Source organism: Mauremys mutica, chromosome 10 (genome assembly GCF_020497125.1).
Source record: "Mauremys mutica isolate MM-2020 ecotype Southern chromosome 10, ASM2049712v1, whole genome shotgun sequence".
In the NCBI taxonomy this organism is placed as follows: domain Eukaryota; kingdom Metazoa; phylum Chordata; order Testudines; family Geoemydidae; genus Mauremys; species Mauremys mutica.
The window spans coordinates 60,206,940-60,233,964 of record NC_059081.1 but is presented as its reverse complement, the minus strand read 5'-3'; the positions used below and the strand labels follow the sequence as shown (position 1 = coordinate 60,233,964).

At 41.3% G+C, this 27,025-nt stretch overlaps 1 protein-coding gene across 11 annotated transcripts in view; it reads right to left on the bottom strand.

Annotated features, from left to right (window-relative positions):
- The window catches only part of PARD3B (par-3 family cell polarity regulator beta), a 665,445-nt gene that overhangs the window by 382,922 nt on the left and 255,498 nt on the right, over positions 1 to 27,025 (bottom strand). For all 11 annotated transcript variants that reach the window (XM_045032213.1, XM_045032216.1, XM_045032214.1 and 8 more), the window contains one exon: positions 13,837 to 13,946. In XM_045032213.1, the coding sequence (XP_044888148.1) occupies positions 13,837 to 13,946 (110 nt within the window). The remainder of the gene's footprint in view (positions 1 to 13,836; positions 13,947 to 27,025) is intronic.

The following is a 27,025-nucleotide window of genomic DNA, read 5'->3' as shown; positions in this document are numbered from 1 at the left end:
ATGCAAACAATTATTGACTAGCTGGGAGAGTAATATGGAACTATTTTAGGCCTCACAATACTCCTTCAACAAATTCCCTTATGTTTTGCAATTTATGCATTTAAAATATTACTCACAAATAATTGTATGATCAATTCAAGTAGGAAAAAGATCATACGTATCTGTATATTTTACTAATAAAAATGAGAGATGGGGCTCAAAGTGTCTGGATTCAGATATAGATTAAGTTGAGATTTATGGCTGAGTTGGTACCACCACCATCTCATAGCTATTCCTAGTTGATTTTTCAACCAAAGTTGCAATAACAGCTGATATAATTATCAGATTTCTGCACGATTCTCCTACTTTGGGCCAAAATTTGTATTCTCCTGTGACATTTCAACTGCAGTGACACTGGAATTGAAAAATAGGCGCCTCCTTGTTTTGGATCTGACATGCAAGCAAAGCCATCCATTTGGCTCAAAATCCTGATTGTTGATTCTCCCTCACCACCTGCCTTCCAAATGTAACGGCGTCTAAGATTATTATTTCCAGCTTTGGTACGTCACTAGTATAAATACAAATGCAAGTGACATCAAAAGTATAAAGGATATGTAAAAACTGGAATCTTTGGAGGAATATTCTAATTTTAGTTTTTACTAAATTGCTCTATGAATTTACAGTAAGTTATGACTGCCAAGAATCAGGATTTTTCCAGTGCTCATGTATGTGCTGAACAGTGGCAGGCCAACATGATCATTTCAAGACATGTAACTACAGGTCAGGGGAGACATTGGGTACCCATGATGACTGAACCCCAGACTTGAAAAATCTCTAGGGACAGGTAATTAAAGATCCATGTTCACTCTCCCAAACACACACAGCTAATTGAGCCAAATTAAACACTGAGTATCTGTACACTTTGTCAATTAGAGACTGAAAAAAGCCACTGAACCCATTTGCAATGGCATACAGAAATGACCTAGAATCTGAGAGATAAGCATCATATTTCAATACGCTAAGATATGTTATATTAAAATATTTGAGCAGTTTTTCTTAAATTCCATATATTTCTTAGCAGGTTACCAATGTATCACTCAGTAAGATCTCTGCCACTACTCTCAGAGTGGACTAGCAGATGGACAAACATAAATTTTATTAGGTCAGACTCATGTAAGATTCCACTTTATTTTAACAAAATGTTTCTAGAGCTTGTAGGTGAGAGAACTGCATCAGACATGTTGACTGTTGTTCTCCATTTCAGTTTTTAAATTTCACTGTCAAGCTTGTCAGTGAAGTAACTTACTAAAGATTTACTCCAACATCTGTGCAATAAGCCAGTGATGGTGCAGTTTATGAAACTCATGATTAACTAAGCTGCCTATAAAAACTTTTCCCAGACAGAATAATATTTGGTAGGACCTCTTTGATGGGAGAGATGGAATGTGTAAACAGCATTGAAAGCCAGTCACGCTTTTGGTCAGCCATGTGTCAACTCCCTCACCTGTGTTTTTATTCCTTTCTCTCCAAAACATGCTCTCTTCTTTTTTGCACAGAGCCTGATTCTCCACTGCCTTCTATTTGTACAAGCAAACAACTGCACAAGGTAGAAAGTGGTGAAAAATCAGGCCCTAGGATTCTTTGAACTAAGAGTGAAGGCCGACTGAGTATTTTACAACAGAAAAACAAAACTAACAATAAGTACAGCTGCAGCACCAAGCAAACATCCATCTTTGAAACCTTTTATGTATTACACATTTTTGTTCATACATATGCATAAAAATCATTTCTCTCATTGGGAACTCTCAAACTATGGAAAGTAACATATTCATGACTGTAATGTCCGTTGCTTCTACTGGATGTACACATTGAAAGTGTGAGTAAACATACATGTTACTCTAATAATTTTACTAAAATAGCAACTGTTAATTTCTAGCTCTTATTAAATACCACAAAAAGGTCTAGCTGCCTATTTCAAATATTTATATGTATTTATTTGTCTTTTTATTTCCACTGATCCCTAGTTGGTACTCAAAAGCATAGAAAAAACAGTAAAATCTGATGTTCAAATGGTACAAGCAATCACAAAGAACTAAAAGCATCGCTCCGCCTACCCCCCATCCCTAGCACAGGACACTTTCACCTCCTTTTTCAGTTAATCAATTTATTGTACTGAAATCTTGTTGAATGTTTGAACAATTTTTTAAATCTCCTAGTCTTTCTTCTGAAGTACATACGGTTTCCTTTTGGCACATATACCATAGCACACTGCACAATAAAGATAGAAGGAAAACTAGTACAGGATTGAGAAATAAGAGAAAAATCAGGACGAAAGAGCAGCTTTTGTTAACTTGACAGTCCTCAGCTAGTTGCATGCTATGCTTTATAAAAGATTCTTTAAAAAGTAGCATTTTTTACGGTTTAAAACTGCCAGACAGCTTTGGCTTCTGCAGTGCCTCACGCCAACAACTTCAAAACTAACTCACTCCAGATGTCCCTATGATCATCTAATCAGACATCAAAAACAGTACACTGACAAGCTCTCAGACTGATTATAAGTATTCTATATATGTTTCCACAGCATAAACACACACACATACCCGCACACACACATGCACACACAGTTGCTACTTTAAAAATGGGATTCATCTAAATCAGAATTCTATTTTAAAACACACGAGCAGTTGAGAGAAGAAATTCTCTACCTTCTGAGTGACAGAAAAATCTTTTAAACCTCCCCAACATTTTCTGTACACTGCAATGGCAAATGTTTCAAGAGTAGCAGTTAAACTGGATTATTAATAGGAGAACTTGATATTGAAATTTTTTCATGTCTAATAACCTTGCCATTCTCTGTGGAGAAGACTGGTGCTGCAGTACTTCAGTGTACCAGAATCTTGCCTCTCTTCTATACTCATACCAACCTTGCTGTCCTGCCTAAGAAAGTGTTCTACCATGCTCCTTGGGTACCTGTTACAAAGAGGAGATATACAATACAGCAGGGGTTCTCAAACTATGAGGCATGGGAGTGTGCCAGGGAAGTGCCAGTAGCCCTGTCTTTTGGCCAGGGACGTAGAGATGCTGGAGAATATCCAGAGCTCCACTCAGCATGGGGTTGGGGCAGAGGCAACCAGAGCTCCTCCTGGGTCAAGGAGCTGGGCCCCACATTGTTCCTGCCCTGAGTGATGTGCTGTTTCCCCATTGCATAACGTACAGCCGGAGTCTAAGTAAAGCAGCTGGTTCCGGCTGGGGGTGACCTCGTCTCGACCTGGCCTTCCCCAACCCTGGAGGAGGTTACCCAGCATCGTCATCGACTTCCTGCTGCACCATACTGACACGGACCTCAAAGTGCTGGTGGACTTGTGAGTGTCTCACTCTGAACCCCCTTGTCTGCCGCCTGCCAGGGGCCTCGGCCTGCACTTAAGACAGGCCCTGCTCCCTTCCTGTGAGCCCAGCACCCACAAGGCCTGTTCTCTTCATTCGGGAGCCCGTGCAAATTGGGAAGATCAGGAGGTATCACACAATCAGTGGGTGTTATGATTTCCTAAAATGTTTGTGCAGTGTTATTTTAGCTGCTGCGATTGGTACTCTTTTTGAACAGAACTGTGTGATAACGCAAAAGGGTGCTTTATGAAATGAAAATTTATGATACTAATACTCTCTTTATAACTACAATGGAACCTCAGAGTTAGGAACACAAGAATTACCAACTGACCAGTCAACCACACACCTCATTTGGAATCAGAAGTATGCAATCAGGCAACAGAGAAAAAAAAAAAGCAAACAGTGCAGTACTACTACTTAAAAAAAGGGAAGTTCACAAAACAATTTGACAAGGTAGGAAACTGTTTCTGTGCTTGTTTCATTTACATTAAGATAGTTAAAAAGCAGCATTTTTCTTCAGCATAATAAAGTTTCAAAGCCGTATTAAGTCAATGTACTGTTGTAAAATTCTGAAAGAACCATAACATTTTGTTCAGCGTTATGAACATTTCAGACTTATGAACAACCTCCATTCCCAAGGTGTTCGTGACTCTGAGGTTCTACTGTATACAGATCAAAGCCTTCTACTTTATTACTCGTATTCTTGCAAAGCACAGCATTTTCAATTCTTTGTGTTATCTAAGTAAATTATGGGAAGGGGCAATTGTTTTTTCTAAGCTTAGTTTGAGAATACCTACAATACAGTAACAGCCTCTTTTAGTCCTATGTAAAAGTAAGTTTAATCAAACTAGCTATTACTAGATGAACCTCAGAATATCAGACTGGTATAATCTCTTTCACATTAGTACTACAAAGATAAATAAAGTTTGAAGTGTATAAGAGTCAAGGATAGAAGCACATAATGAATATAAAAAACAGCACTACATAGTAAGTATGTGGCTTAGAACCTATATAAAGTATTCTCGTGTTACGTCTACACCTCACACTAAATCTGGGGTTTGACTCAGCTTTAAGCCTAAGCCCTCATTCCATCCACACAGAAATTAGTCTGACTGGTGTCAGGAACCCCTCTAGGCTCAGGCCTTGCTGAGGGGTGGGTCACAGCCTGAACCCTGCTATGACACAGGTCAAAGCCCAGGGATTTTTCACTGCGGACAGAGCTCAAGTCCAGGTCGCCGGACTCAAATATGAAGAATCTACCAATGCTATCCCACAGGCCTTCAATCCCAAAACCTTCTGTGTCAGGAATGCAAAGCAATCTCCTGATTTATATGCAGCATCACAGCATTTAACCCTTCATTTCTATGCATACTGCTCAACTGGAAACACAGTCAGTGCTCATTTATTACATGTCAGCTGATGTATTAACTATGGCCAGCAGTAAAAAAAAAATCCTGCATCAAGCACACTGGTAGCGGGCCAGAAAGAAACAAACAGATTCTGGTTAACTGCTGACATGAGGCAAGCAAGACATTCAACTTCAGTAAGAGTGCAAGTGATCAGGACTACAAAACTATATCCAAGCAGCTGGAGGCACTGGCGATCAATCACACAGCAGAACAATGAAGCAAGCAAATCAAGTGGCTGAAGTCAAAGTACCACAAAGTCAAAGATGCTAATGGCACCCCTGGGAATACCCTGTCTTCCTGCCTGTTTTCTGAGGAATGTGACCACATACTGGGAACTGTAGCAAGCACTGAACCCAGTGGTGCATGACAATCTGCTGATTGGGATGGCACCCTTATAATGCCTCCACAGTCACAGGCACCACTGGAAGAGAGCCACCCACCAGATGAAGGGCAAGAAGTGACCCTAGACGTGAGGGTGGAAACAGAAGAGGCTCTGCTGCTGGAGCAGCTACAGCACCTCCTGGATCTGTACTCAGAAGAGTTATTTGCAGACAGGCCTTGGCAGCAGCGCACTGCAGAACTGGCATCAAAACAAAAGATGCTGGAGCTGGAGACAGAGACAGAGCCTGTTAAGTTTCTGCTGCCATGTTTGTTTTTATTGATAGATGGATGGGATGGGAGGTATTTCTGGAATATGGGCCTATTAAATTATTAATACAATCTGTGGTTTTGGTATTCAGGGCAGAATCCATGCCATTCCCCTAGCACCGTCCCCCTACTTTTCCCGCATGCCACATGGGATTCAAAATGGACCACACAAAAGGAGGAAAAAAGTTAAAGCAGTTATCATTAAACTTTTACTAGCTACTCACTGATTGTTTTAAGTATGGGTTGTGACTCCACATACCCCTCCTGTGTAATACAGCACACCTTATACATCGGCCTAAGTATCGTTAGCATGCACTGATAGCTGTCCTCTGCTGGCCTGGAACAGAAGTTCCCATGCTGCCACCTGACATGACTGAAAACACACAGCTAATGACTAGACCACTCATAAGTGGGGGATATAGAAATAATTTCAACTGAATTTTGTATGTGTGCCTTGCCATGATATGTGATGGTTTTCAGTGCTGCTCCAGGGATGTCTGAAGAGAATGGTGTTATGCGTGTGAATAAAATACAGCCCACTGAGAGTGGGAAATGTGATTTTTCATCATCGTCAGACAACGTACTCTTTTTTCTCCTTTCAAGGTCCTTCCACCTCCACAGTGCAAATACATGGCACCAGGAGCCTGGGGAAGAGTAAGAGTCCAAGATGAATTGATGGGAAAGCTGCTAGATAAAACAAATTGGCAGATAGGGTTCCACAAGGATATGGATGCACGAATGGTGGAAGAGACACAGAGGCTACACAACACAAGAAGAAACTGGTGGACAGACTCATGGAGCATAACTGCAGGTTGAGGGAGGAAGACGGAGAGCAGCAGCAGGAGCTGCTCGACAGATTACTTGCACTCTTGGTTACCACATTGCAAGCTCCACTGCCGCCTTCAGCTCCTGAACTTGCCCCACACCAAGTCTCCTCCATACTATCCTACCCTGCAGACTGTGTCTCCTTGGACAATACAGGGGATGGCAGGACCATGTATCAGGTAATGAACACTAACACATGGAACAGACAAATGTACCCTATGCATTCATCCACATCTGTCCAGCCAAAGCCCACATGTGGAAAACATACCAGAAAAGCCCAGGAAACAGAGGCAGTAGTAGTACCCTCTGTGATTTATGTACTCATGTGCTCCTTGTAGTGGGCAAACTACAGGCACACGAGTCCCATCAATGGCCCTTGTGCAGTTTGGAAAGCCCATTCTCTCAAAGCCAGCAATTATTTCAGGAACATTTGTAATGTCCACCTATTTGGGTGCATCGCTGTTCTGATCAACTCACAGACCTCTGCCACAACAACCCCACAGCTGATTTGCTAACTCCAAACTAGTTAGCCACAGACCTATAGCAGGCTGGGGTAGCCAGCTTCCAGATGGCTATAGCGACCCTCTTCTGGACCATCATGGCCTCCATCATGCCTATGTCCTGATGCTGGGGGGCAAACTGATCACAGAACGGCAGAAACATGTGTTTTTTCTTGCAAAAGTTCTGGACATGCTGCTGATCATCCTAGGTCCTCATGGCAATGTGATCCCACCAGTCTGTGCTCCAGAAGTGCTGCTCTACACAGGGGGGAATCTGCCGCTAAGACAACAAGCATCAGCAGCATCAGCTGGGTCACAGCCGGCATGTCAGTATGCCCCTGAGAGGTCCCTCTGCCACTTCAAAAATTGCCTCCAAAGTGTCCATCAACGTCTCACAGATGCTCTGCCTGTTTCCCAAAATACGACTGATGCGTGAGGTGTAGATGTTGTTTCACTGAGTCTGGATCCACATTGGCTCCAGGTGCTGGAAGCATGCAGACAAAAAATGGCTCAGCTGGATGCATTTGCACCACCCATAACATTTCTGGTCGACTCCCATGGGATGGACAGACAAGTTCTCTCAGAATCCACTATGAAACAAGCCCTAGAGCAGCTTCATCTGGCAAGGGTACTAGAAATCCTGGGATACAATAGTATACACTCATGGACGCTGAAGCTCTGACCTGGGTCTGTGTGGTGTAGTATGGATGTGTGAAAATGGTTGTGAGGCTCAGGTTTCCAACGCAGTCTGGATGCTCAAGCACGGCCTTGGAAACACCAGTTTGCAGACCTGGGTCACACAGATCCAGGCTGTGTGTGTCAGATTGTTCCAATTCAATTGTTCCACTTAGTTTTTTGTTTGTTGTACAACAAAGTGGGATCTAAGAAATAAGAAATGTTCCTAGCTGTATTTCTTTCATACATCAGTATAAGCACCTCATTAGATTCCCTGGCAGAAAATTGGCATTCAAAACACAGTTTACACAAAAGATATCCCCCACTTTTGCTTACTTTCCATCTATGTCTCTAATACAGTCATATCTGATCAGAAGGCAGATTGGGGTCGGGGCGGGGGGGGAGACTTAGTGATATGCTTCAAACTCTGTCCATGCAATAGGCTCAGCCTACAGGAGATGCCACTTACAGTAGAATTTGCAGAGGTTGAAATTACAATTACACAAGGTCTCTGAACTCCTTGGGTTTGGTGCTCAGTGGGGTCCATGGACGCCCAGGCTCTATTGGGCTGCCTGTGCTTGGCTTTCCCCCAGTGAGGCTCATATGCCCCACTGTCCTTTTTAACCTTGGTTTCCCTATTGGGGGTGCAAGGCAAAGGGAACCTCAGATACTCCACTGGGCCCTTCTAGGCTCTTTCTTGACCCAGGGAAGAACACAGAAGTGGATGGCAGTATGTCTTTATTCCACTTCATTCGTAATCGCAAAGTGAAGTGTCACTCATAGTTGATTGCGCAAATCCTCAAAATATGATCCTCCCTCTCCCTTCTTTCATGAAATAAATCAAGTGTACGACTGTGCCAGTGTTGCCAACTCTTGCAATTCTATCACAAGTCTCATGATATTTAGTGTCTTTCCTAAAGCCCCAGCTCCTGGAGTTGTGGAAGAATTTCAGCTTTAAATTATATCATGTACAAAGACACCAGAAATTAAAACTGCCTGAACTGTCCAGCGAGAGTGAATGTTTGGCCCTGCTAAACATATTGGACAGATGTTTCATCTTTTAAAAACAAAGCTATATGAAAAAGCCTCATTGCAATGCAGTCTCCTAGCTCTAGTTTTACCAGAATCCAGCTTGAACTGCTGGATTTACAAAGTCTACAGCTATTATTAAAATCACTGTGTCAAAAAGACCTTTTCTGCCCTGCAGTGCTTCTAAATAATGAGATGAAACAACATAGTATTAGCCCAGTTTTTCTTACAATATTTATGTCTCTTTTTATTTTGGAAAAAACTATTGATAAATCTTTACCTCAAATGAAAGCTTTGAATTGCAGCATTAATTTACATCTATGTTTACACATTTATATAGAAGCATATATAAAGGGAACAAACAATTGAGTTGGGCTGGTGCATACACATACACACTTTATGCTAATCTTCAGACACTTAATCACAAAGGCTGATACTTTAAAATCACAATTAACGTTGGAAGAACTGAAGGAGGTTCTGACCCTTTTTAACAAGGACTTGAAACATGAAAAGGTTCTGATTAAATATGAACCTTATCCAAAATTGCAAATTACATGTCCACAATACAGAAAATGAAACCAGTTTTGACATGTTTAGCAAAAAATTGAGACGGGTTGAGCCAGGGGAGCAGCTCTTAAATTGATCTGACTCCTTAATCTTTAATATATGGATTAAATGCAATTTAAACAGCCTACTGATTAACTCAGAGGTCAGCTAAACATCTTCTCAGGGACCAAGACAACATAAAGGAAGTCATAATGTTTCCCCAAATCAGGCCAGAGAGTTCACTGCAGTGGAATCCTGGCCTCACTGATGTAAATGGATACATTCCCATTAATTTCATTGGGGCCCAGATTTCTCAAAGTGAACCTTGTTTGTGAGTTTATCAAACTATGATATCTTGTGCCAAATACAATGGGGTTATGATTTTGGATTCAGATTTTGGTTGGAACATTTCATCCATCAATATTTAGAATGATTTCAGATTAGCTGGAATGGCGAACCGTGGCCACTGGGAGCTGCGGGAAACCGTGCAAATGTAAATAAAACTGTCTGGCGGCCCGCCAGCCGATTACCCTGACGGGCCGCAGGTTGCCCATCGCTGCTGTGAAGCCTACTGGCTGCACCAAATGTAATCCATACCCACATTAAGGCATTCGATCGCAAACTTCCTTTTATTAAATGACTGCATGTGTGTTATATTTAGGGCTGTCAAGCAATTAAAAAAAATTAATTGTGATTAATTGAGATGTTAAAAAATAATACTGTAGAATACCTTTAAATATTTTTGGATGTTTTCTACATTTTCAAATATATTGTTTTCAGTTACAAAACACAATAAAAAGTGTACAGTGCTCACTTTATATTTATTTTTTATTAGAAATATTTGCACTATAAAAAACAAAAGAAATAGTATTTTTCAATTCACCTAATACAAGTCCTCTGGAATGGTGGCTGAAGTACGAAGGGGCATATGAATGTTTAGCATATCTGGCACGTAAATACCTCGTAATATTTGCTACCAAAGTGCCATGCAAATGCCTGTTCTCATTTTCTGATGACATTGTAAATAAGAAGCAGGCAGCATTACCTCCTGTAAACGTAAACAACCTTCTTTGTCTTAGTGACTGGCTGAACAAGAAGTAGGACTGAGTGGACTTGTAGGCACTAAAGTTTTACATTGTTTTGTTTTTGAGTGCAGTATGTAACAAAAAAACCCTACATTTGTAAACTGCACTTTCACAATAGTTTGCACTACAGTACTTCTATGAGGTGAACTGAAAAATACTATTTTTTAACCTTTTTTCAATGCAAATATTTGTAATGAAAAATATAGAGTGAGCACTGTACACTTTGTATTCTGTATTGTAATTTATATCAATATATTTGAAAAAGTAGAAAAACATCCAAAATATTTAATAAATTCCAATTAGTATTCTATTGTTTAACTGTGTGATTAAAACTGCAATTAATCACGATAAATTTTAACCACAATTAATTTTTTGAGTTAATCGTGTGATAATCGACAACCCTAGTTATTTTATTTTCTATAATATCCTCTCATATCTGTTTGTAGCGTATTCTTTATAAGCCAAATCAGTGTTCACTTCCATTGGGACTCAGATGATAATACACCTCTCAAGATCTGGAAATGCAGCAAAGAGTCCTGTGGCACCTTATAGACTAACAGACGTTTTGGAGCATGAGCTTTCGTGGGTGAATACCCACTTCGTCGGATGCATGTAGTGGAAATTTCCAGGGGCAGGTGTATATATATGCAAGCAATATACACCTGCCCCTGGAAATTTCCACTACATGCATCCGACGAAGTGGGTATTCACCCACGAAAGCTCATGCTCCAAAACGTCTGTTAGTCTATAAGGTGCCACAGGACTCTTTGCTGCTTTTACAGATCCAGACTAACACGGCTACCCCTCTGATACTTAAGATCTGGAAATATATTTGTAAGCCAATGTAACAATACAGACAGAATGTTGTGTTAGTAAATACATATCCATATAGCAAATAAATACAACTTTTTGAACTATATATTCTACACTAACTTATTTCTCTCTACTCTTAGTCCAAATGTCAGCATAAACCAAGCCAATTATAAAAGTTAACCACAATGATAAATGTAAAGCTTTAAGGAAAGTCAATGGCACCATGAACATGTATACTTATTTGTATTACACACGCTGTTCTAAATTGGCATCATCTGTTAGGAATAGCCAGATGTAATTTACCTTTGGCTCTGCATTTATGAAGGTAATTTAAATTAAATTAATGCTATATGGGGGGGGGGTAATTTGTTCTGTCTTCTGCTGTTGGAAATCCAATGTAATTTTTGTTAAAATAATTTTTAACATACATTTGGAAGATCTTACTGATGTTCAAAGTAAGTTTTTGATACTGCATTTCTCAGTTTGCCAGAGATTGATTTTTTTATCCCTGTGTTCTAAAACAATCTTCAGCTAATAACGATTTTTAATTCAATAACTTTTTTGACAAAACATCTTTCTGTGCATCAGCACTATTAACTATGCAAGTTCTAGGAATGAAGTTTGTTAGTGCAGCCTCTTTTTGTTGCAGCAGCACTAAGTACTATACCAGACATTTTGTATATCACAAAACATTACCTTTATCCTCTGTCTTCTTGACACCAGAAGAGATTTTAAGGCAATAATTAGATGATATTTAAAAATCTGATGCCCTTCCCCACTATTATTAGGTGTTTGGTTTTTCTTGTTGCACCCACAATGGGAGCGATTGTCCTGTGTTTGAGGCACAGAGGCATCTTGTGTGATCTGATTCAAGCCTTTCTGTGTCTCCCATCTATAGAAAGTGGGGAAATAGGAGTCCCATGTATTCTTTAATGCCACGAAATTCACATTTGCTGCAAAGCTTTACCCCTGAATCTCACCTTTACGTTTAAAAAAAAAAACTTTCTAGCCCTCATGGTTGCAAAGAAAACCCTGAAAATATAAACGGACACAGGTATGGCTACACTACAAGCACGTCAGCAGCACAGCTCCTGCTATACCATTGTAGCCTAGACACTTACTACAGCAACAAAAGGGGGTTTTCTGTCACTGCAGTAAATTCACCAAGAAGCAGTAGCTAAGTCTTCCATTGACCTAGCTACGTCTACAGTGGGAGTTAGATCAACCTAACTACATACCAGAGATTTTTCTCAGCCCTGAGCAATGTAGCTAGGTCTGGTATAGTTAAACCCTTTATGAGTCTAAGGAATAGCTGAGAGGTGTGAGCTGCCCCATTCACCTCAATTAGGTGTTAAATCGTCAACCCAAAAAATGATTATTTGAATCCTAATATTGTCAACTATTTAATTGATGGTGATTTTAACAGAAATATTCAAAAATGTACTTATCTCACAATCTAAAACTATCTCCCACGGCTCCCCATGTGCCAAAAGCGATGACTGCTCCTACTCAGCTGCCAAAACTACCAGCTTGCCCCTGACCACCATCTATGGTGCAGATGATACTATGTACCACTGTGACTATTTTGCCAGCCACTCAAGGACTCAAACAAAACATGGTGTTTTAAAGCACTGAGAATTCTCATGTGTCAACTAAGTAGACCCTTTTAAAATTCATTGTTGTTGGCAATGGGCATCTGACAAGGAAGATCTAACTCTCAGCCTAAAAAGAACTGACAACTGAATTAGTATATTGACCTTGTAGAGTGTTGAACTAGGATATTATATACATGAGGATCTCTGTCACACTCTAACCACACTACTTTGCAAATAACCAATACAACAACTCTATAAACTAGGATGCATATGAGAAAATAGGATGTAAAAAGAGTTAGTCATATGAACAGGATCAATGGACAGGTAACTAATATCCAGTAAAAGAGATAATACACAGTGTTAGTCTGCAGCATTTGCAAAATTAAGACTAGCATACATAGCATTACTACATATGTAGTCTGATTCTCTACCCTGTTATTTCAGTTATCTAATGCCGTGACTCATTGGTTACACCAGCATATAACGAAAATAAAGAAGTGCAGAATCAGGCCCATTGAGCTTTGTGAGCAAAAACCAGGCCCACAGACTCTCTTTCTGCTGCATGATGTATTTATGTGACCCATCTGACATAGTCAGATTCTACAGAATCTAGTCTTATGTTTAAAAAAAAACCCTTATATTTGCAAATAAAACCTTCCAAATGTCACCCAACTGTAACTGAACTGTATTGCTTTCATGAATCTGTACACAGCCTGAAACAATGGTCCAGTGAGGTATAAACTCCCTGGCCAGCCCATTAATCTTATTTGTATGTTAGCACTAATGCCTAATGAGAACAGCTATATCAACATTAAAGTGATCAGCAATTAAATACTCTGTAAAATGAGGAAGTGGGTGGAAGTGAAGGCCTCGGAAAATGGTGACTGGATGCTGCAGGAGGAAAGAAATGCAGAGTGAAGAAAAGAGGAAAGAAAGCACAGAAAGAAAGAAGGATGAAGAAAAAATAAACAAAGGATACAAACTGTGGTGGTTCTAAAAAACAGAATTTTGCCACTGAGTGATGCTGAATTGGACTATATGGTATTGAACAAATAATGAATGAGGAGACTTACTAAAAGTTCAGCTACTGCACAAAAGTCATAGTCTAGTCTCACTCTTTACTTAAATCTCCCATTAATCAGAGAAGAGACTCACTGTGAATTAAGGATATTATATCATCCAAAAATTATACCCTAACCAAACGTAAACAGAATTCAGCCCTCTCCATAGAATGAGCTTGACACCTCTGTTTCAAGGACAAATTAATTTAATTAACAAAACAAAGCTATATATATGCAAGTAAAAACAACTTCACCCTTCCTAAAAACATAAATGACATGATACTTACAGCCACAACGGATTTCAGACTATTGTCAGTGGGGTGTGCAGCACCTGGGTGGAAGCCAGCAGGTGGGCCCAGCGCTGGGTCACTGCTCCTCCTCACTAGCAGCGGTGTGCCTAAAAGACAAAATAAAGGGTTGAGTCAAAAAGCTTCAGGGTAAAGCTCTGTGCAATTACTGTGCAATTTAATTCCAAAGACTTACAGCTTACTTTTTCACACAAGATTATTTCTATAGGTGCCTGTAAATTCTTAGAACTGATAGCATTCTGTCACTTATTATCCACTGACATACAGACATCACAAAAGCCATAGACCCAACTGCACAATCCTCCACGATGGCAACGCTAAATTGACCAAACCATACACTAAAATAAAAAAATGCTGACAAGCAGGGGGAAGTGACATTCTTTCAAAACCAATAAAATAACCACTGCAGGGCTTTATGGCCATATGCAGAATCACATTCCAATATGGAAACCATATGCCCACTTTAAGGCATGATCCCGTAGGGTACAAAGACTCTGCTAGTTTTGTTAGTTTCCAGTGATAAATAGAGGTTAGGTGTCCAGGCTGACATTTTCAGATGTACCAACAGCCTTTCATGTCTCAGGACAGCTTTTATTTTATTGTTTTACTACAGACACTAGCTTGGTAGAATTGGATCTCAGGATCACATTTCAGTAGTTCTCTCCTTTCATCAAAGATATCCCAAGGCAGTATGGGCAATTACTCATCTGGCTCGAGCCTTTTATGCAATGCTCTGAAAGATTATAGTCCCCTATTCAACACGCATGTGAGGCCATTTGGTCTGCAATGCCACAAGCAGAGAAATAATATACCTTTCTAATTCTCTTTTCCACAAGACTTAAATGGTACATCTCTCTGCTTTCCCAATGCCTGACTCAGGAAGGGCCTGAAGCTAACAGAGACAGACCAGACAAAACAGAGGTGGTGGTGTTAGGCAGAAGCAAGCATCTACATCTACTGTAGTAGTAGCAGTATCTGTTCCACATTACTGAGCACGCCTAGACCTTCCGTCAACAAGTTTCACAACCTTGGCAGTTCTTCTTGATCCCCAACTTGTGCCTGGATTCTCAGGTAGCATCTGTGGCCAAATGCACCTATTGCAGCCATTTCTCTGATTTGGATCTCACCAAAGTTATTCATGCCTTTATGACTGCCAGTGCACTCTATCTGGGGTTACCCCAGAAGACCAAGATGATATCAGTACACATATTTTTGTGACATTAAATTCCATCCGGTTTGGTATTTATTCCAAACGTCCTGTAACTTTACCACTTCTCTTTAACCTGTCATATCTCAAATCTTCCCTTCCTTAGCAAAGTGCTTGAGACTGTAGGCTTTCCTCCTCTCTCTAGACACCTTTGACACTAACATTCTGGACCAATTTCAGATTTATCAATAGCACAGAATCTGCTCAATTCCACAAAATTAGTCACACACCTTTCTGCTTATGAAAGTTACTTTTCCTTCCTAATCTAAACTTGACATAAGCATAGTTACTGCAATTGGCCAATGCAGTCCTTTTGGACAGACTCCATGTTTGTTTCTTTCCTGTGAAGGTTTCATTCTTACCTACCTTCGGTGACAACTCTATGTATGTTTCAAGACCCCTCCTCTATTGCACTCCATAAATTTCAGAACTCTGCTCTACTTTATCCATAGGCACATTTGTCTTTTTGGTCATCCTGTCTTTACTTTTCCCCTTAACTAATATTTTAATACTAACCATATTATGTGTACAAATTTTTACCTGCAACTCTAATCCATCCACTTTCTCTGCCTGCCTTCAAGCTACAAACTACATCTTGTACAAATTAAATCAAACTACATCTTCATCTCAACTTCCTTTAGCTAGATATCTCAAAATAAAAGAGCTCATGTTGGGCAAAAGAAACATCCTCAATCTTACATAAAACTCTTATCTCCCTTGATTTTAACCTTGCATTTAACTGCACGGTCCGTAACCCTGGCATCATCCTGGACTCTGATAGTCTCTCAATCTCCCACATCTCTGATGTCTTAATTTCCTCTCACTTCAACTACTGCAGTACCTTTTCTGTGGACTCTCCAAATGACAGCTAACCTGTAGCATGTGCCAAATGCAGTTGCCTGCCTCCTCCCATGTGCAGAGAAGTATGTACATGCACATCACTCCCATCTTCAAACAATCTCACTGCCAAGTCAAACTGGCCGTCTTTTTTTAAAAAGCCCTCCATAGATATACTTCAGCTTCTCTCATACCCTTTCTTGGTGACCCAGCATTAACCTTTGTCCCTTCATTCAGCCTCACCATCGTGAGCATACCACACTCTCCTCAAAAGCTTTGGATGTCGGGACTAACCTTACTAGGTCATTTTGGCTCCACTGATTCAATTTATTTCAAATCTCAGCTGAAATTAGCTTCCTCCTTTGCCTATGTCTCAATTTATCTCTTACTCTCTCTACAAGTATTATTCAGCTGTGCAGCAATAACTTTGATGTCGGGCTATTCAAAGTGAAACTATTGTGAGCGAGCCCTGCCAGTCAATGTTCTGGAATCCTGCAGGACATAGGATCACTCATCTAGTCACTCATTCTGGGGCATTAACTCTCACTCAATAAAATAATAAAATATATTAAACCTCAAGAACCACAACAGTAGTTAACTAGATAATTATCTGAATTATAAAAATACGGTGGCTGATCATTTGATTATTGATAGTTTGTCAGATGGCAGTCAAATATTAAACCTGAAACTTGGGATTCATAATGGAAATGCCAGCTGAAACCTAACTGTAGATTAACTAACAGTCTTGATAAAATTGTGTGTGAAACATTTATTTGATAGCAAAGCCAAGAGCTTCAAAGCACTCAGACTTGAAAAAACAAGCCACTCCTTGATTGCTCAGATAACTTACCTATTCTTTAAAAGAAATTTTTTCCTTGTAGGAACAGGCAGTTTCGAAAGAGCTGTCTACAATTTCCTTTTTCTCTCCTCTTCCATAATGATTTCAAAACAACTCTTGAGACATTACAATTTGAATCAGTTGGTGTCTTCTAATCGCCCATTCCCTTTTCATGTAATGCAAACACCATAGAAGAAAGATCTCTCTCTAAACTACCAAGGCTAGTGTCACATTTGTATTTTTGTTAGTATCTTCCAAAACTCAGTGATTCTTACTCCAACTCCACCCAATACACTTTTTTAAAGGAAAGCTAAAAACACAACTTTTCTTTAAAAGGCCGATATCCCAACCTCCTGACTCCCTCCTCTCAGGGTCACAAATCAAGATTTGCAGGGAAGGAAGAATTTACCCAACACCTGTTAGTGGGGGAGAAAAACCCCAACCCCAACCCCCTAGGTCACGCCCCCTTCCAAAACCACCCCCCTGCAATTTAAAAATGTTTCCCTTTTTTTAACTGGCCTCTGTGACTGCTTCATCTTTTCCTTGTCATCCCCTCCCCTCCCACTTATCTAATCACACACAAGCCTTGGAAAGTTTATCTGAAAATTAATAGCTAGATAACCTATCGACCAAAAGACATGCACAAAAGATGGGCTGTCCTACTGTCCAAAAACACATAAAGGAGCCAACACCACCCCCTTTAAATCTAAGTGCTGTGAAAGTAGAAGGTGCTAGTGTCCCTACCAAGTTGCGGTACCTGGACCCCTGCTCAGGGGCTCCCCATCTTCCACATCAGTCTCTGGCTAGTAACTAACATATGTGAAGTCTCTAATCTCCCAAGACTGGTGGGAGAAGGGGCAATCTGTCTCTTTCATCCAACAGCTTCTTGGCTAATAGAATGAATCAGTGTGTGTTTGTTATTCTACATTTCTCTTAATTTTTTGGCTGCTGCAAGGTGGTCTCCCCTACTCTACTCAACCCACAGCCTCTGTTTTTGAGACTTCTTCCCATTAAAATACTTCAGAAATCTCAGCTCAAACACCAGTGCTAGGTACTCCATGAACAGCTTTGCCCCCAAGAATTAGGCCTGGTCTACACTGGGGGGTTGGGGGGAGGGGGAGAAATCGAACAAAGTTACACAACTTCAGCTACATGAATAACGTAGCTGAAGTTGACGAACTTAGATCTACTCACTGCAATGTCTTTACTGCGGTGCTCCCCCCGTTGACTCTGCCTGCGCCTCTCGCAGAGGTGGAGTACAGGAGTCGACGGGAGAGCACTGATTGCTGCCCGCTGATCGGCAGATAGTATAGACATACTCTTGGTGATATTAAGGCAAACTTTCCTGCTGCTTGCAACAGCTACCCCCAAAAAGAAACCCCATCAAAAAACTAACAATCCAGTACAAAGATTCCTTCAAAAGATAGAGTGGTGCTCAAATATGTGCTCCCATCTTAAGTAAAAATATTTTGTAACAGTGTCATCTGGTGCATGACTCATGTCATAACAGTATAATAGGATCATTGCTTAATAGGTGGGAGGGAAATGATTTTCCCATCCTGCAAAAATTTTCAAGATTTCTAAAAATTTTCCAGTCCTGAATCGGGACAAAAAGTAAAAAAAAAATCTCAAAATTTTTCACAAACCGATCATCCATAATTTTTTTTGGATTGTGTGAATTAAAACATTTTGTTTTGATAATTCTGAAACATTTCATTTATATTTTGACCTTTTAAAAATGTTTACCTTTCTTGGCATGAAATTCCAAAACAAAAAGTAATTTTGAACCAAAAAACAACACTTTGCTTCAAAAACACCACAATGGGACATTTCAACAATTTTTTTAAATTTCAAAATGGGAGATTTGTTAAAGCTACCCATTTTCTGCAAACAGTTTCAGTTTGATGAATCAGCATATTCCAACTCAAGAGTTTTTTGGCAGAACATTCCCACCCAGCTCTATCTATACTCCATTACTACTGCAGTTATGACTTTGTTTTCTTCCTTTCATACACTGAATATACCACCAATTTGCATCAACTCAACATTTAGCTTATATTTCTACTTACATGGGCAAATTTCCCATTGAACGCTCATCAACCAGTCCCAACGTTATAAAGGTTGGTAAACAACATCAACCTCAAACTGAATCCAACAAAATGAGAAAGGAAAATTGCAACTGAGAAATAAACCCAGTCAATCCTGTGGTTCCCACTCTCTCAAACTACATTTTCTCATGGTTCACAAACCATGCTTACACTAGAGGAAGATACATCATTTATACTGTTGCTGCTTCTATGGCCTGGATCATTTGGTCCAGTAATAAGAATAGCTCCCATAAAAGTGTACAGTTTTAGCCTTGATTATGAACCTAAGAAAAAACAGTCAAAAACTGATGGTTGCACTGGCTGCGTTCCATTTTCTTCTTCATTTCACGGAATAAGAGGTTAAAGATCAAGAAAAGCTACAGTACATGTAAGTGGTAAAGAATCTGAAATATATATATATTGTGTGAGATCATTATAGTCTTAACAGTTCAGTGCCACACTGTACTTGCATCATATGCCAGTGATCCCCAAACTTTTGAGGGTTGTGCCTCTCCTTATCCTGTGCATGCCCCCACACAGCTGGGAGGTGGGGCAGGGGCCGTGGAGAGGAGGAGAGGCCACAGCTGGGGGGTGGGGCAGGGGCTAGAAGCTGGGCCTGTGGCAAGGTGTGGTCTGCTCCCGGCCCTGGGCCACGAGCGAGCTGGGGACAGGAATGAGCTGCGCCGAGGCTGGGGATGGGGACGGGCCCAGGGATAGGGATGTGGCTGGGGGGCAGGGCTGGGCCGGAGAAGAGCTGGGGGCCAGGAGGGGCTGAGTGGTGCTCCCACCCCACCCCCCATGGGGGCTGGCACAGGCCCCACCACACCCCCCTGAACATTCCTCTGCACCTCCGTAGGGAAGCATGTCCCACAGTTTGGGGACCTCTGTCATATGCCGGATCAGCTGTATCTGAAAAACTATTTCCCAGCTAAGTAGCATGCGAACAAAGCCACAGAAAGTAATCAGAACCCAGTGAGTGGCATTTATTTAATCTTATCTTATTGCAATAAATAAAGCCAAGGCCATTTGTTTTCTGCAATTAAATGGCCAGCCATGGGAAAACCAGATACTATTTTGGTATGTCATTTATTGTTTCAGGTATTTCATTAAAATACATTCCTACTAAGCCACTGGCTACTACCCTGTGAAAGAGACAACTAGTGTGGAAATCAAGGGTCTATTGTCACTTTTACACGATACACTTAACAAAAAAAATTTGCTTGAGAAAGAATTAAAGAACTGTAATAGGATGTACACAAGTTTGGAAGAATTCAGTTTTTTTTAAATAATTTTGATGGATAATATCCATGCTTATTTTAAAGCTATTTTTAGATTTTTATCTATTTAAATGTTCACAGTTCCACAAACCTATGGGGGAAGGTTAGACAATTATTTAATGACAGTAAATGTTGAGATTCAAAAAGTTAAAGCTTTATAACTGTTAAAACAAATTGTTAACATATACAAAGTAAATAAATAAATTCTCAAGCAGCATTTTTCTTACTTTGTCGATCTGTAAATTTTGATTATTACTGATGGGAATATTTTTTCATAGGTTTGTGTGTGTGTGGTGAAATCAATGTTTACCGACAGTTACCAATAAAAATTGAATCCTTTCAAACCTAGCTGTACAGTACTCATGTAACTCCAGTGCAAACCAGCTGTCAATGTTCGTGAAAAAATATGGATCTTCTGATAGTGATACAAATATACTCTCTAACCAATGTTAGTACTAAGGAATAATTAGGAAACTGCGTATATAGATAATGGTACCTTGAAAATACATACAGTAAAAGCATGGTGTGTGCCCATTACACATACATATCTTAAGTGTATTCACTACTGTCTCCCCTCCAAACACTGATAATACATACTGAGCACCATCATTTTTTTTCCATCTAGTGCAGATCTTTTTAGATAAACGGGACACTTTTTTTTTGAAAGAAAGAAAGAAAGTTCTATCATCTTTTTCCTTGCCTCAGTTAGGGAACAAAGTGTTTTTGTTGGTTTATTGGGTCTTATTTAAGGGGGCAGAGGGTTCCCCCTCCTTGCTCTCCTTTTATTACCTTATATTTCTATATTATTCTACTAATGCTGTGGCATTGGCTTTGAATATTTATTATAATAATCCATGTAAGATCAGATAGACAATGCATTTCTTTCTTTGAATGCCAAAACACATAACATCCTTTTCTGGCTAGGGCAAGTAATCAGATTATCTAGAAACACTATTGTTTGCAGGTAAAGTATTTGGTGGTATTGTAAACCCCCCAAATTTATGTTCAAGAACTGAAAGTATTATCTCATCTTTTGTGAAATTCATAAATTCCAGATGACAAATTCAAATGCACCTCTAAAATTGTAAATGCCCCCTTGTGGCCATATTTTATAACCTCAATTAATGCAGGGACTTTCCCCCTACTCTATAACTTTAATGTAGAACCAAAAATTCAGTATCCTATTGCATGTTAAAGGCTCTAATGTGCATACGGCTGTGTCAACATTATTGTTAATATATTTAAACTTTGACAAAGCTGATAAGAAAACGCCCTGCAATCTTTCCCTTAAAGTAAACTGTGTATTATCTAGTTTCAAGCAATGAAGATCAATCATTTTCCATTTAGCTAGCATCACCTTGCCAAAGGATTAGTATCTACAGAGATTCACTATTAACAATACATTTTCCACTAATCCTTATGTTTTGGAAAGAAATTTTTTTTAAACTGAAATAATAGTTGAAACAAGCATATGGTATAAACCACAGCCTTTTTTACACATAGATTTTACATTAATTACATTAGGGAAAATAGAGGAGAGCAGTTCTGCTATTTGAGCCCAATTAATAACTGAAACATTTGGATAAATACAATGTCAGAGGATATATCTCCATACAGAATACATTTAAGCACTACTTTATTTTTATTTTAGAAAAAGTTCATCAAATGTACTTATGAGATATGAATGAGATATGAATGCATACACTAAACAGGTTACTTTCCCCTCTGTTCTAAGGCACAGTTCACATGCCCTGTGTAGGATCAAACTCACCACTTTTCCCAGTATTTGACTTTAGGGAAACTAAGTGAGCAATAACACTTGAGCTCAAAGTTGCCTGTTCTGAGGCCTTGTCTACACTGGCAAGTTTCTGTGCACTAAAGCAGCTTTCTGCGGTGTAACTCCCGAGGTGTACACACTGCCGAGCCACGTAGTGCGCAGAAATGGCGCAGTTGCAGCACTGTTAAAAAACACACCCTGATGAGAGGTGTATACTTTCTGCGCCAGGGCTACAGCACCGCGGTGCCAGTGTAGACACCCTGATCGATTACAGCGCTGCGATTGGCCTCTGGGAGGTGTCCCACAATGCCTGTTTTTGCCTCTCTAGTCATCGGTTTGAACTCTACTGCCCTGCCCTCAGGTGACCAACCATGACCCACCCCTTAAATTCCTTGGTAATTTTGAAAGTCCCCTTCCTGTTTGCTCGGTGACATGTGCAGTGGTCTCAGCACATCTTTCCAGGTGACCATGGCTGCTCCATGAACCAGGCAATCCCCCGCTTGGAGCAATGCCAAGCTGCTGGACCTCATCAGCATTCGGGGAGAGGAGGCTGTCCAGTCCCAGTTGCGCTCCAGCCGTAGGAATTATGATACCTATGGATAGAGTTCATGATGCATGACAGAAAGGGGCCATGATCAGGTCAAACTGCAGTGCAGGGTCAAAGTGAAGGAGCTACAGAACGCCTACCACAAGGCGCGGGAGGCAAACCACTGCTCCGGTGCTGTACCCACGAGCTGACGGTTCTACAAAGAGACCCCAACTCCACAGTGACCCCACCTCCACTGCGAAGGTCACTGTGGATACTTTGGTGGCTCGCATGCCAGTCGAGAGTGGACCGAGCCAGGAGAAGGAAATCTTGGACGAGGATGTGGAGGGGGACACAGAGGCAGAGGACGACTCGGAGGTCAGAGTTGCATGCGGCCAGGAGCGCTTCTCTACCCCAGAGGAAGCTAGCCAGTCACAGCTGTCGGAGCTTTCTGAAGCACAACAGGAGAGGAGGCCCCCTGGTAAGTAGCTTTGATTTTGGGAATCGCGGAAGCGAGTTGTTGGGGGCAGGAGGGTTGCAGAAAGCAGGCTTGTGTCTGTATGATGCGCGTACCACCACATGCCCAGCCTGAGCAGTGGAACACGGTGTTGATTGACTCCCTCACTTCACGGGAATCTGCCCCATAGATCTCCATGCAACTCTCAGAGATACTGGGCAATCTGCTGTTGCAGGTTCTTTGGCAGAGCTGCTTTGCGTCTTTCCCCATGAAGGGAACTTTCCTGCGCCACTCTGCCATCGCTGGGTGGAGGGACAGGGGTGGGGACCATTGCTGCACATAGGCAAGCCACATAAGGGCCAGGGAGGAGGTTCAGTCTTGGAGAAGACCCTCCCTTGATTCCCTGCTCACCCTCAGCAGCGAGATATCTTCCATAATGAACACAACTTGTGGAAAAGGTGGGGAAAGTAATGATTATAAAAGCCCCCCCACACACACTACAGTGCTGGCTCTCCCCAAGAGCCACGTGCCCAGTTTACAGTACGGTCTTGGGACACTGATTTCCCCTGCCCCTGTGGTTACTCACCATTTTGGGGGTCTTGTGGCTCGTGTGTGCTTGCCTGGGGTCAGCCAGCTAGTGACATGTATGTGAATAGTGGCTGTGTTTTAAATCACTGAATCAGAGGTCTGTGTGTTGCAAACAATACTGCTTCCGTAAAATGTTGCATTTTGGCTTCACAGATATGACCTTGGGAGCCCAGCCTCCCTCTTTGTTATCACCAGCTGAACAGCCACGCAGAATCAGAAAGCGGCCACGAAGAACTAAAGAGGACTTTCTGCGTGAGGTCACGATGCACTCCCCGGCCAAAAAACAAGAATTGAAGGAGTGGCGGGACAGCGAGAAAAGGGACCAAAAGGAGAATGCAGCGCATCAGAACGAAGCCACAGAGTGCCAGCAGGTCTTTAATCAGCCAAAAGCACTCAACAGTCATTCTGCACTTGCTCAGCCTGCTGTTGAACCTATTTGCTGCTGTCAAGGTGCTCAGTGTATGGCTTCATAAGCCATGGCATTAAGGGGTAGGCAGGGTCTTCCAGGATTACAATGGGCATTTCAACTTCCCCTAAGGTGATCTTCTGGTCTGGGAAGAAAGTCCCTGCTTGCAGCTTCCTGAACAGGCCAGTGTTCCAAAAGATGTGTGTGTCATGCACCTTTCTGGACCAGCCTATGTTAATGTCTGTGAAACGCCCATGGTGATCCACAAGCACCTGGAGAACCAGAGAAATACCTTCCAATGAATGTATTCGTGGCTAGGTGGTCTGGTGCCAGAATTGAAATATGCGTGCCATCTATCACCCCTCCGCAGTTAGGGAAGCCCATTTGTGCAAAGCCAGCCACATCACGCACATTGCCCAGAGTCACAGTCTTTCAGAGCAGGATGCGATTAATGGCCCTGCAGACTTCTATCAACACAACTCCAACGGTCGACTTTCCCACTCTGAACTGGTTAGCGACCGATCTGTAGCAGTCTAGAGTAGCCAGCTTCCACAGTGCAATCGCCACGTGCTTCTCCAGCGAAAGGGCTGCTCTCATTCTTGTGTCCTTGTGCCCCAGGGCTGGGGCGAGCTCATCACGCAGTCCCATAAATGTGGCTTTCCTAATCCAAAAGTTCTGCAGCCACTACTTGTCATCCCAGACGTGCATGACGATGTAATCCCACCAGTCAGGGCTTGTTTCCCAAGCCCAAAAGCAATCTCGTATCATAGCTACTACGCGTGGCAAGATCAATGTCAAACTCCTCTTGCCTTTGTAGTTTAAGGAATAACTCCACTGACACTCATGACGTGTTATTGAGAGCAAGCAGCATATTGGTCGACAGTACAGGATCCATTCCTGTAGACCGAAGAGGCAGAGTGCACAGTACACAAACTGTTGGAAGATGGTGCCAAATACGGACAGAAGCACAGGGATAGCTGAGATGCGAAGCAATGCATCTGTGGGACAGGCCCCAGGATGCACCAGGACTCCCACCGCCTTCCCACAACTCTTAGCGGCAGAGGAAGGAAAGGAAGAGATGCTCTGTGGGATAGCTACCCAAAGTGCACTGCTCCAAATACTGATGCGAGTGCTGCAAGTGTGAACACGCTATTGAGCAGGCAGTTGACAGAGTGAACACACAACAGCGGTTTCCCTTCAGTGCTCTCTGAGCGGTGCTGTAACTGCTGGCGATGTAACTCTGCCAGTGTAGACATACTCTTAGAGTTCTTTGCCCTTGATTGCTCAGCCGATGTCTAGCTTCTCTCTGCATCAGCTCTAAAACCTGATTCCTCCCTTTTTATTTCCTCTAGGCTTGATGTTGCATGTAGGTGTTGTGGGACCAGCTTCAGCCCTTGTCCCCAGAAGAGATCATTGGCCACTTCCTGTACTGGTCCACAGTGGCATTTGTCCACCTCCATCACATTAACACAGTGCTGGATAGGTGAATATCAAATCACATATGGTGAATTTGAAAGTGAGTTTTATTGTTATTGGTTATTGGGAATACAACCAAGTGGCTACACCACTAGTTTGGGATGAAACAGCCCAGAGAAGTAATGTTAATGTACAAAATACTAATACTATGGTTAAATCGTGTTAGCAAGTGTTAACTCTCTAATACATTGTGTCTTGGTTCACAGGTGCTGACTTTTATTTTTCCCAGTGGGTTCTCCACCCCCACTCCGCCCTTTCCCCCAGGTCCCATCCTCCCCCTACCCCCCCCCATTCCGCCTCTCCCCGTCCCGCTCTGTCCCCTACCCCGAAGCCCCACCCCCACAGTTCTCCATCCTCTCCCAAGCACCTCCAGCCAGCTGCAAAACAGCTGTAGCTGGTGAGTGCTGAGCACCCTCTATTTTTTTTCCATGGGGGCTTGACCCCGGAGCACACCCATGGAGTCAGCACCTCTGTCTTGGGTTTGTTCAAATAAAAAGGAAGAATGACTATAGAAGTGAGCGTACATGTTTGGATTGAGTACCATAAACTGGATGGAAGGAGATTTGTAATAAACCATCACAAAATTAAAGTCATAATTTCAAATGTTGTTCCTGCACACTAAAAGGCTGACTGTGATGGGAAAAAGCTGCCCATCAAGTGTGTATCCAATTGTCAATTGGAGAAGTCATTCCAATGACAATTACTCTTTTGACTGGCTCTGCATTACATATTCTACAGCAGACAATAAAAATTCTCTCTCACATACAAATCCCTAGAAATTTTAGAACAACTGCCTTTGCTCAAATCTCAAAACTTGTATCCAGTGTTGAACGTCCACAAAAATACAAAACACCATATAAGTCTGAAATTGCAGTCTCAGTGTAGTTGGATAATTATTGACTGAAAAATATCTGGCATACTAAACAGACAGTAACAACCATACAAACTAGGACTCACACTGGCTTTTAAACTGGTTCTATAATGAATCAACCCAGGCACTGAAAACAAAGCAAGCATTACAAAATAAGATTTTTTTTTTAATCCAGGAAAGCGCATTACTACAATTTATTTAATATCATAAGAACCCGAGATACAATTAGAACTCCAGTTTGGTTGTCAGTAACATATTATACCCCTTAGTATCCAGTAAATAGGTCTGTTTTCCTTAGTTTTCTACAGAAATTTCATGTTACAATCAAAGAGATACTCCAGCCAGTCAGTGCATTTTAAGACAGTGCATATTAACTAGGATAGTTAAATTCACTCAGCCTTCAGTCTCATTACTTAATATCACCTGAGGCAATGTGCATTTGTCCTAACATGTACTTAAAATGTAACTCTCAGTAGGCAGTCCATGTTAGCCTCATTACAAAGCTATGCCACTTTCTCTTATGTAATGCGCCTCTACTTTTTAGGTTAAAGCCAATTTTAATTACTCATAACAGCAGCTATCTATATAAATTAAGATGTTTGACTATCTGTCTTAGGTATTTTTAGAGTGCCTATCACCGTGATATTTAAATTCTCATGGGTACAAGGATTAGATTAACAGACTGGGACTAGGCAAACAATCAGGCAATTGACTCAATCCAATTCTCCAAATGGAAGTAAACCCATTTCTAAAGTATGAACCCTTTTGTATGCTCCCGTTTGAATTAATTCATAAAGCAACCCTATCCCATAAACTGAAAT